Below are 12,687 nucleotides of genomic sequence, written 5' to 3' on the forward strand. Positions count from 1 at the left end.
TAAGTCAATCCCCAAAATATGTATATATTTGACACTCTCCACATGAGGATATTACTTTTTTGAAAAGCATTAGACACAATACTAGGTCTCTTATTATTCCATGAACTATTGAGGTAGGAGTCTCATTTTGTCAATATCACCTATTTTTCACAGATTATTTCTTAAATCATATGCCAGTACCAAAGAGACAGTAATCCACAAGACTGAACCATTAGATAATATACCAAGTCTTTCTTTCTTTAAACAAGCAAGGTTGGGAGTTCTGTGCATCAAGGAATTTAAGTAAAAGTAACATAGACCAGAATACATTTTGTAGTCATGTTTGTACATAAAAAGCACAAATTTCAGTTATGATTTTATGTGTTAAAAAGCTTTGCAACTGTTTAAAAAAAGTAAATAGTGCAATCATTTAGTGGTAAAACAAATAGTCCTATGGCCGTTGAAATGTGTTCCTACGTCTACAACAAAACCTGCCACTGTGGAAAACTACTGAAGAAACAACCAGTTTTTTACTCTCTGCCAAGCAGCAACAGTAGAAAAGAACACCACGCTATTTTTTTAGTGTCATATTTTTAAGAAACTATAACCAGTTTAATTAGAGTAAAATAACCTCAGTATGTGAACTCAGATATTTGACTCAAGATGAAGAGTGATCATATGAAGCATACATACTGATTTTACGCCATGAAAAAACTGAAAATAAGGGAAAACTCAGCTTACATGAATAGCCCTTAAAAAACAGCTTTATGTTTAACCTTTTAACATGTTACGTCTTAAGTAAACATTACCAATAGTTATTTTAGTTTGTAAAAAACATAATGAACTACTGATATTTTTTAAGTAGAAGGAAAAAAACTACATCATGACATGGAAAATCCATTTGGTTTGCATCAATTATATCTTAAATAAAAGACTACTCAATACGACAAGCTATGTAATAGACTACTTCATGGCCAAGAATTTTTTTTGTTAAATGCCTACATGTAATGAAAGATACAGATGCAGTCTTAGACTCCTAAGAAGAGTATTTCCAGAGCATGTTGCTGACCCAAGATGTGCTTAGTCAGCTATAATTTAGAAATCAAGCTAGTAAAGAATGATCTTTGCATATTCCAACAGAGAATACCTACTTCAGATTTTCAGCTGGCTTTAAAATATTGATTCAAAAGAATCACAAAAGTTTTATTTTCACCACATGTTTACCAAAAAAAAGTGATTCATACATCAAAACTGGGTTTTCCTTGGTTTTAATACAATAAAATAACATAATCCAATCATGTAATCCAGTCTAACTCATGCATCACTTTTGGGGACACTGTAACACTGGAAATATTTTTTCAATTGCAGTAGACATTTCTAAAAAGCAAATGCCTATGGGTGGGTGTTCCTGAACCTTCAAAATAAAAACAAAAGAGTCAGGCACCATAGCTCTCTAATGATGGTTGTGTTTTACACATTGTAGAAAGAGCTTCAATATGCATTGTAACAGATTTCATCTCCTTCAGTTTGCTTGCTGACTTCTTAGGTCAAGAATATCACTATGCATTGTAACAGACTTCATCTCCTTCAGTTTTCTTGCTGACTTCTTAGATCACCTGATTAAGAAGCCTATTTCCATTGCTTCTTTGTTATCTGCTGTGGTACTTTGTAGATATACATTTTAAACTTCTGTAAAGAACATCACAAGCTATTTCATGTAATTTAATTTTGTGCTGAATATTCTTCAAAGGATTTTATAAATAATACAATATTTTAAGTGAGTCTTCAGTTCACTGTTGTTATACCATATTGTTGCTTTCTCCAACTTTATCTACAAACTGCAAAAAGAAAAACAAATAATTAAAAGAAAGCCTTCGGCATTATAAAATATTACATCAACATTTTAAATGTTGATTTAATCCAGCTTTAATAAGATTTGTGGAAATTTAAGGTATGACCAACAATGATTACTCTAGTACTACTCACCACCATCTTCTGATACATAAATGTGCATAAAAATTTTTTTTTCTAAAAGTTGTTTTTGCACGACATGTTCTACATATGACTTTACGGTGCAATGTGAGAAATGCAACACAATGAATAAGAAAATTGGATAAAATGAGGTTAACACTGATAGCTTAACAAAAAAATAATAAAATAAAAAGGTGAAATGTCACAGCCATTCATTCATTAATGAACCCAATAAAATAGTTTAACTGACCATTACTGTGGATCTCTCCTGGGCCTATGTAGTCTTTGAACAAACAGATTTAACTCCATTAAGATCAATAATTAACACCAGCTATTGACTAAAAGCACTTTAAATGTGTATCTGGATTATAGACCTAAAGTGACAGAGACATTAATAATAGATGTAATGATGTAAGCATAAATTTATAATTACTTAATATAGGTTTTAACACATATTAATGTAAGCAGTTGTTTACTTTGGTTACTTCACCCCAAACATAAAGCAATTGGGCTTTTGCCAGCAATCCAGATGGGTGATACAAGCAAATACTGAAACAAAATAATAGTGGAGGTACTACAAGTAACCAAAGTGGTTGTTATACCATCAAAACCTAGCCATAACCTATCTCTTTTCTTTTTTAAGGATTTTATTTATTTATTTATTTTTAGAGAGGGGAAAGGAGGGAGACAGGGAGAGAAACACCAATGTGTGTTTGCCTCTTGAGCGCCCCCAACTGGGGACCTGGCCCACATCCCAGGTATGTGCCCTGACTTGGAATTGAACCTGCAACCCTTTGGGTTGCAGGCCGGCACTCAATCCACTGAGCCACACCAGCCAGGGCATAATCTAATTCTTTCATTTCATTATTCATATTTTTTTTACTTGAGCATTATTACAATGAAGTAATAATAATAGGAAACAGAATGGGTATTCATTTATGCAAATGTTGAAGAATGCTTAAATTAAGGACACGAATAACGATTACAATCCTAAAAGTTTCAGTAAATTCAAACACCATTCTAAGTGTAAACAACACTACTGTATGAGTTTGGAGGTTAATGCCAATAAAATCAGGATAGACCCCTGTTAAGTCTAGGTTCCAACATCTTCTCTTTAAATTTTATATTATGGCAAATAGGTAACTGGCACACTAAAACTAAAACTTGCTCTGAAAGTACTCATGGATTCATTAGAATTTTAAGGTGAAGTGAGATAGCGAGAAAGCACAACATTCTCTCTTCAAAGGTAACTTCTAACATGCAGATTACCTGGACTGTAAGGTTCTGACTTAAAATTAACATGAGGATAAAACTAAAATTAGGCTTACAGTGGGGTACCTTTAGTTCTTTGAGAATGTGATAAATGCTATGGACTGTATCTCTAGAAACATCTACAAAATTCTAAACAATTTTAGGCCCACACTGGAAAAACAGATTTGACAAGACCACTCAAATCACAGAGTGCTGGGCACAGAATTTCATCATCTGACTTTCCCTATAATTTTGCTTCATTTAATTGTCTTACTGCATGCACCTCATTTGGTGAGACAGTGTAAGAAAGAAAATATTCATGAGAAATAATGATGTCATTTTTACATTATTGCTTCTGAAATTAGAGATCATATAAAAGTTACCTGAAAAGTACGCTGAACTCTCAAAGTGAAAGGTAGCATAGCATATCAATCCGAATTGTATTAAAAAATAGAGAAAATATTAAAAATGAATACAGTGTAACAAAATGTCAGGTTTTATAGATTTACCAATGGTTACTTTTTCTGGTATTCATGGTATGTATGATCTATGTGATACAACCACTTATATTGTAATAAAAACATCAATTAATCATGCTTCAATTACTCCAATTTCTAAAAGTACAGAGCACCAAAGATCATTTTGATGGTTTAAAAATTATATTTTTAAATACAGGTATACTTACTGATCTAATTCCGGGTAAATTTAAGAGGGACCCAAGGACTGGCACTCTCCTAATGAAGCCAATGACCACGGGAAAGAAGCCCCTAGGAGAAAGAGAAAATGGTTCTCTGTGCGTGCGCGTTCTCTATTACCGAAATCATTGCTAACCAAGCAAAAAGAGTCTGTCAAAATTTTGAATATTTTTAGAGACTCAAACTTCACTCAGCATTTCTCACCTTTCCCAGGATTTGATTCCTTCTTGAATTATGTTCCTATAAAATTTTGCATATATACTTACAACGGCATTACTACTATATCCTACTAGTATCTTTATCTATTTTCTACATGACAAGTTCTCTAAAGCGGATTTGGCACTTAATTCATATTTACATCCCCTGTGGGCAATATGGTATGCGGGAGACAAACAACAAAGCATTGATATATACATTTCTTGAATAAATTATTAAACCAATCTTACTTAAAGGTTTTTTCTTTTTTTTACATTGCATAGTATTGTTTATTCACTTAGTAACCTGCATTTGTAAAATATTTACTGATTAAAATTTCCCATAGTGTATATGATACATTTTCTAGTATGTATAAGCACTAAAGAAATTGCTATCAAGTGGCAGTAACTATGCAGTATCAGGTTCTGCATATTAAAATGCCGGTTCTATCTACATATCTATCACTTTTAGTTGATGACAATAGCAAACATAAAGACAGTGCCTTAAAAGGCCAATAAAATGAATTTCATTAAATTGAAAATATTTTCCAAGATAACTCATACCCTTACATAGGCAATTATCCACATCTGATAAAAATTTTATAGTTGATTAAAATATCAAAAACTGCAATAAAAGATTCAGTGTAAACAAAAATCCATTCAAGAAAATTACAGTCTTCTTAATCATGCTGGTTAAACTATCTGGGTTTTTAAAAATAATTATTTGACATACAGTTTTATTGAAAAAGAAAAAATAAAATGACTTCCTTACCTGAACAAAAGAAAGAATCCATAAATTTCGAAGATCATGCCTATCAAAGGCCAACCAATAAGGACTACAAATACTCCACCCAAGAAAAATCCTGTGGCTTTCATTTTATGTTTTTGGAAGAAGAATCTGAATGTTCTTTCTAAACCAATTACAAAAGCCAAGCCAGCCACAAATAAAACCTACAGAAGAAAAAAAAATGCAACATAGAAAAAGTAGGTAAGCACACTGCATACATTTGAAAAGCAAGGTCAAAGCTAAATATAAAAAAAGGAGCACATCTGGCTTTCAATGTGTGCAACTGGCCAGAGAGAACTACAATGCACACCAAGAAGCAGAACCAAAGAGTGGGCTAAGGATGTGAAAGCTGTAGTAGTGCTGCACTTTTCTCTATCCTCCTCTATCTTGATTAAATGGAGAAAAAGAGAAACAAGGAATGATTACTAGACTTTACCAACCGGCATCTGCATCAGCAGTGGTTTTCCTAGGGTTAGTTACGTGGAGATGGCTTCATCAAGCAGATGAATGGCAAGACAAAAGAGGGAAGCTGACCATCAGTATGTCACCTGAAGGTACTCCTGGTTCTGCAAACTTCACCCTGGGCTACAGGAGCTACTGTGGATTGGAGAAATACTGACATGGCCAAGGTGGCAGAAGAAAACATACAAAGCCAGGAAAAGGATTCTAGTTTTACTGATTCCAGAATATCTGGTGGCAGCAGTAATAAAATTATAGCCATGTGTTCTCAAATATACATATATTTTGTATGTTTTCAGATAGTGGAAAAGAAATGGTGATCTATTAGAAGCTTGTTTTCCCCCAAGTTTTATTCCCAAATCCTTGCCTTTCATTATTAACTTTTTTAGTGAAAAATATTTCACATAAATATTGATTAAAAGTCAAAGGTTAAACTTCATATTGATAATAATGCTGTTTATATTATTTATTAAAACATCCATTTTGAACAATTTTGTTATCCTTTGTATTTACCAATTTGCAATTAAAAGCCCAATGGTAACGTACACTTCAAAGATATCTAATGGGGGCTATCAAGTTACCTATTTTTAACTCTTTAGAGGCAGCTTTGATTTAACCTATTTTGTAAATCATATATTAAACACTTAACATAGTCAAGGATTAGAAAACCTCATTAAGTGTTTACCTGCTGTTTAAACAGAAAGCTAACAGGTTTCATTCCTGATGGAAACAATGTAACAGAAATCTTTACACAAATAGTAGTGAATTATTTCCCCTAAATTTAATTGCAGGCAAGATTTCATTTGTAGCTAGCATTTTCCTATGAAGTTAGTTAAAATATATATTTAAAAAACTCACATTTCCAATAGCCAGTAGTGCTTTGTCAAAAAAGAGAATCATTCCAAAGAACAGGAAAAACACTCCAAATCCTGTTAATCCCATTCCAATTTCTGCAATATAAGTTATACGGTTAGGGATAGAAAAAACATTAAAATCTCTGTAAACTAAGATAATTTTCCAGTTTTTCTTTTGGCTGATATAAAGAAAAAGGTTCCCTGAAGTGTGTTATCATCAGTATTTAGCCAAGTAAAGAGAGCAAAGGGATTTAGACATTGAGCTTAATAAAAGAGGGAACATGAGCCTGCTTGCTTAGTCAGGAGGCTACAGCTTCACACCCCAGGGGACCATAGCATTTCTCTGCCAAGGGAAACGGTCCTCCCTTCCCTCCTCCGCTATCAGATGGCTGAGGGGCACAGGGGATGGTGCTGGACCATAGCGGCCTGTCAGTCTAACAAGGGGGTGTAAACCTATCAAAATCATGCAGAAAATCGGGAAGCTGACTGGTCATTTTGAAAAAGCACCTGCTCCGTCCCAAACCCAAATTCCTGGTCATAATCCCAGGGGAACAAAGAAGCTTGTGTGTTCTCTTTCTCTCTCTCTCTCCCCTCCTATGACCCACGCTTGCACGGTGCATTCGCCTGTTTTCTCCATGGCCATGTGGCCCTATCCAGTCTCATGGGCCATGACCGTGTGGACTTCACAAACAGGCTCCAGGAGGGGGCCTGAATTATCTCAGTGCCACAATGGACAGCAGCTGGAAACACCTGCTAAACTAGCTGGATGCTGGGCGGGACTGCACTTTAATAGGGAGCAGAAACTCTGGGCAAAGGCCTTTATTCTGGCCCTACTGAAGACAAGACTGGACATTTTCCACGGCGAGACAGATGCAGATCGGACATTGGGAAGTCAGAAGGGGAACCTCCTTAATTTTACATCATCAATAAAGTTTACTTTGGAACCAACCCGACCCTCCCATGCAGGTCTCAGGAAATTCTTTTCCTTGTGACACTGCAAGACTTCACTTCCGCTGATAACAACCGCAGGTTAACTTTGTAATGACATCCACTGAGATCTATAACAAATTAAATTAACACCAGCAAATTACCTTGAAATTTAAAATATAAATGGAAATTTCTAATTCTTATATGACAGAGCATTTCTTACAAACATACCCATAATAGAGAAAGATAAATCAGGATTCTAAACCTTTGGTCATATATTTTTTCCCTTCCAAGAATCCCTCTGGCATCAGACATAAATATATGGGTTTACTTTTATTATTTATCTCCTATCAAATTCTATGACTATTATTTATATGAACAGTATCTGCAGTTCCTTCTGTCCCCTCTAAAATTCCTTCCTTCTATAACCCATTAGAAATTGCTACTGTAGGTCAGTACAATATTCTTCAATCCAGTGGCAACAGGAAATATTTTGAGAATCACGGAGCGGTCTCCTCAAAAATTAAGTTTCAAAAGGTTCAGTATCACTTTTAACTTCTAATGGCTTATCATGAATTTATCTTTTACAAATTTATCCCAACTATAAATCTATTCACATATTTAGTTCTGAAGCCACCTCTCCAAAGTTTCAAAGAATACTGTTTTACCTAATATTAACATTCTGAGTTTTTGCTTTTTCATTCAAAAACAAAGAATTGTTGATCAACTCCCAGATGCCAGCAACTGTTCTAAGTACTGAGTATGTATACAGTGGTGGGCGAAGTGTAAGCTTTGAAGTCCATATATAAAACTAAAAATTTTATTGCCTTTACATTCTCCAGGACTTATCTTTTCTAGTTTGAAGAATGTTACTTCCTAAGGTTACAGTTGTACTTTTCCATTAATACTACAAAGCACAATCAATCCACTAAGTCACCTCCTTAATCATTTTAGTTTTGTTTTCAGGAAAAAGTTACCAATCTTCATTTCACCCAGAAACACTATCTGCATAAAATAATTAATCAAGGCAGAAAACATAGTATTTTTGGATAAACAATTTTAAATACACTATTAGTGATTTCTGATCTGTTACTTAACTTTTTTGCCTCAGATCCAGAAAGCTAAAATCTTGGTTATGGATACTTAAAAAAAAATTTTAAGCCATGTAAAATGTTTTGATGAGTTGCAAATTTATATCATATACCTTTTTCTAATTCCTCTATCTCCTCAATTTACAGTTAACTGCTGCCTTCCATTCCAGCTACCTTTTTCTCCCAAAGTTACTCTAAAAGAATTCAGGTACCTGTCTAAAAATACACTGGTAACTGTATTCAATACACTGGTAAGTGTATTCCACAGATGCTAATTTCCATGAAAGTTTGAGGCTGATACTTTCATGCTTAAATGCCTTAAAAGAACTGACCAAAATAACTGTTTAGATGGCAGACATAACGTCCCAGAGGAAAATATGGACATAAGAGAGAGTAAAATCCCATTTAATAACCAGTGAGTACTTATGGTTTAATCACTGGCAGCTGAGTTAAATGACTATGACATTTCTATCTTTTCACAAACTATAGCAATGATTACATAAAAAAATTTAAGATGTTTGTTCAGAAAGGAAAATATATGGCAATATATTTGTATTGCCATATAATTGAGAATTCAGCAGAATTAGCCATTATAAGGTACTTTACTTACATGCCTTATATTACTTAATGCTCCCAATACTACTGCAATACTACTGCAAGGTAGGTGTCATTAATTACATTATTTTAGAGATACTGGAAACTGACATTTAGAGAACTGACTTAATTTGCCTAAAGCCACAATTTCCTTCCCGTAGAGCATCTGAACTCAGGTCTATTTGAAACCAAAGTCTGTGTGCTTAACCATTATGCCATACCGCTTCCCACAGGACTTTTAGGTTAAATTTTTTTTGTTAAATGAAGCTCAGGGTCATTAGAATACACTGAACTTGTGGGGGAAGCATCTTTAGCTGATTCAGGTTTAATATAATTAGTTTATTAACATAACTAAGTAGATGTAAGTAAAGCTACTAGAAATTTACTGTAGTGAAAAAGGACAATGTCTAAATATGGTTTTACACTTAATGAAATGTTTATATAAATACATTATACAAATACATTGTAATTCCTTTAACAAATTATGAGGTAAAATGTAGCGCCAGTCCAACACTTCACATGGGTAACCAAAGACTCAGAGATTTGCAACTTATCCTTGATCACAGAAATCTGCAGAAGAGAGCGGGGTGGCAAGTCCCGAGGGTGATGGAGGACAGGTTTTGGTGGTGTGGGGTCAGGCTGGGCATTCAAATCCAGTATAAGACTGCACAGTATGAACAACTGTAACATGTAAACCGAAACATTCCTAGGACTTTATCCAGTGTAGTCAAGCAGATCTTTGTAACATCTTTTCCAAAACTGGCACTAGCGTGATGTTGCCAAGTATTCCTAGTGTGATGGGGTCAAAAGTCTCAAACTGGTCTCATTGTGCCTTTTTCTTAATCTCCAGAATTCCCTTCTTTCCTATGTCTGCAAACCCATAGGCCTGCCCTCTCACCACCAGAATCAGATCCAGTAAAATAAATTTCTCTTCCTCTTGTGCACTATCAAACCTTTATTCCTCTTGCCATTGTGTGTGTTTAACGAACAATCTGATAAAAGCAATCTAATAAAATGAATGTCTAAAACAAAAAGCTTATTGTAGAAATTTTATAAGAAAAGATGCTTAATCCAATGGTGCTTACTGTTAGCATTTTGGTATCTGATCTTAAATATTTTAAAGCAGCACTGTCTTTCTTTGTATGCCTTTAAAAAAAATAGAAGATGTAAGAATAAAGAACTCAAATGAACAGCAACTGAATTGAACTTAACTGTATTATGGTAGAATTTCAGGCTATATGATATAATGAAGTAAAGATTTAGAGGCAGCAAGGGAAGAGCCCCACTCTGTCCCACTTGATAAACCTTGTGTTTTTATGAGGGGTCAGGGGAGTGCTGTTACACAATTTCTTAAAACAGTCACAAATTGTTGTTTATTCCACTTTGATCAGTACTTGGTCATCCTCTCCCAGAATCAGAATCCCTGAGTAATCTTGGAAAATCACTAGAATGATATACCTGGAGTTAAATACACACAAACACCATTTGAAGTCCAAAGGGCTTTGGTTCACTAATCATTTTGTGTTCCAGTCCACTGTCCTAATTAAATCACTTGGCAAAAGAGCAGCATAGAGCATAATGGCATTTTCCTCATCAACTTAATGAAGAGAGGAAAATGCTCCCCATTCTGCCCATATTCCGACCCAACTCTCTTGTTCTTGTTTTTGGAAGGATGTAAATGAGGCACTTGTCCCTATAGTAAGTCTTCAACATCAAAGAATGTCCATGTACAGGATAATTCATATTTATATCTAGGTAATAATCAGAAACTCAGACACATGGGAGTAATAATATTTTACAGTTAGATAGGAAAACTATGTAAAGTTTAAGTACTTCAAGTAATTGGAGTTAGAAATAAATTCTAGCAATTTGTGTATACAATTCCTTGGGCAACCTAATTTTAATTTAACAGAGCATGGTGTCTCATAAAAAAAAAAAGGCTCTGAATAGCCTACAAAATTTTCAAAAAATGCTTAATTCTCTAAGATAAATGTCTACCTACTGTTGGAACTACTTTGGCTGTGAAAGAATTTCATCCTGCTAAGACAGATCTCAAAGTTTGTATCATCTTTTATATGCTAATAGAGTAAAAAGAACGAAAGTGTTTAAGCCAACAGAGCTGAGATCAAGTCTTATTTCTGTGACTTTACTTATGATCATATATTGAATTTCTTTTGAGCCTCCTTTCATTTATAAAAGAGATACACTCCTCTCTATCTTACAGGGCTCCTACAAGAATTGAGTGCAATGATTTATGTGAAAGCACATGGTAAACTGAAAGAAGATGCCATTATACAACTGGTAGTCTTTATTATAACAGGAAAGAAAGAAAAGAAAAGAAAAGAAAAGAAAAGAAAAAAGAAAGAAAGAGAGAAAAAGAAAGAGAATGAGAGAAAGCGAGAGAAAGAGAAAGAAAGAGAAAGAAAGAGAAGGAAAGAGAGAGAGAAAGAAAGAAACAAAGAAAGAAAGAAAGAGAGAGAAAGAGAGAAAGAAAGGACTACACTTAGATTTTCTCTGGTCAGAAGAGATGAGGCCAAACGACCAAAAAGGGCCAGGGCAGGTGGCCCCGAAGTGCAGACTCAGGCCAGTCCTGGGAAGGAGGGAGCCTGACGGGGGTGGCTGTGCAGGTGCACCACCTCAGACGCTCTGGGAGGTTCAACTCAGGCGCGACTGGAACCCAAGCCTTGGAACTCCACTTTAAAATGGAGCACTTTCAATGCAGTGCTATTTTCCTTTCAATAGGTTGTTTAATTCTTAACATCCTGAAACTCCAAGCTATCCAGAATAAGAAGTAAAAGGTGTGGCTGAAAAAGCAAAATGGGATAAAAAGAAAAATCTATCTCTACCGTCCAAAGGTAGGGTAGCTAGCGCAGGGCTGGGCAGATACGTGAAGACAAATTAAGACTGGCACACAGGAATCTAAAAGTCGGAATGTCACACTGAAAGAAAAGGAAACACAGCAACGCCAACCTTAAAGCCAGGTCTACAGAATTCTGAGGCAGGCAGAAAGAGATGCTACAAAAATAAAACAGGCTACAAAGCACAACATACAATACCAACAGAAGAAATCCTTTAATCAACACAGTGACTTTTTACTATTGTGGAAGCATTAGCTGGTAGATAAGTGAAGTCATTTCAAGGGATTTTTTGGAAGGTTATTTCCACTGCTGGCAAAAGGCGCGTGTTCAGCATATTTAAGCGAACATATTTTCAAAAAGAGCCTACAATAAGTGACATTTAAAATACCTCCTCCCAGACAACCAGCCAGTAACTTGCAGAGAATCCCAAGTCAGTCCTGTCCACAAACGTCCTCAAGAGTGGGCCGCGGTCGCCGCCAATCCAACTTTCCCCGGCGGCGGTCCGCAGGAACAAAGCGCCCGTCTCACCGCGGGTGGGAGAGCGGCGCGGCGCGGGCGCGAGGTAGACCCTCCGCGAGAGCTCCCCTTCCCCGGCTCGGGCGTCTCCCCAGACCCCACTGACTCTATTCCCTGGCTAGGTCCGCCACTGCCAAGCCCAGCCCTCGCCCTCTCAAGGCAGCCGTACAGGTTCCCACAGCCCGAGAGGTTTCGCAGGCCGCCGCCCCCAACGTGGAGCTTCATTCATTGACCCGCACGGGGGGTAGCGGCAGGGCGAGACCCAGCCCGAGCAAGGGGTGTCCGGGGCTGAAGGTGGGGACCCGGGGAAGGTGCTTACTCTGGGTATCTGTTAAGGAGATCATGGCTGCAGTCGGGAGGACAGCGACGACGGCAGCTCGAGCAACCCAGGATGCGAAGCAAAATCAGGAGTAATGAAGCCGGGAAACAGCCCAGGGGAAAGCCGCCACGTCTTCCGGAAACACGCAGACACCCTCACCCCAGCTTCAAGACGGCTTTCTATTGGCTAAAC

At 36.3% G+C, this 12,687-nt stretch overlaps 1 protein-coding gene across 1 annotated transcript; it reads right to left on the reverse strand.

Moving 5' to 3' along the window:
- Window positions 1-854: 854 nt before the first annotated feature.
- On the reverse strand, window positions 855-12,646 carry GOLT1B (golgi transport 1B). Its single transcript, XM_054591358.1, has 5 exons — window positions 12,496-12,646; window positions 6,195-6,286; window positions 4,863-5,041; window positions 3,887-3,968; window positions 855-1,817 (listed from the first exon to the last, which is right to left on the reverse strand). The coding sequence occupies exons 1-5, from the start codon at window positions 12,518-12,520 to the stop codon at window positions 1,779-1,781; spliced, it is 417 nt and encodes a 138-aa protein (XP_054447333.1). The 5' UTR covers window positions 12,521-12,646; the 3' UTR covers window positions 855-1,778.
- Window positions 12,647-12,687: the final 41 nt, after the last annotated feature.

This window comes from Pteronotus mesoamericanus, unplaced genomic scaffold (genome assembly GCF_021234165.1).
Source record: "Pteronotus mesoamericanus isolate MK-2021 breed Mesoamerican mustached bat unplaced genomic scaffold, CSHL_Meso_final scaffold_21, whole genome shotgun sequence".
NCBI lineage: Eukaryota > Metazoa > Chordata > Mammalia > Chiroptera > Mormoopidae > Pteronotus > Pteronotus mesoamericanus.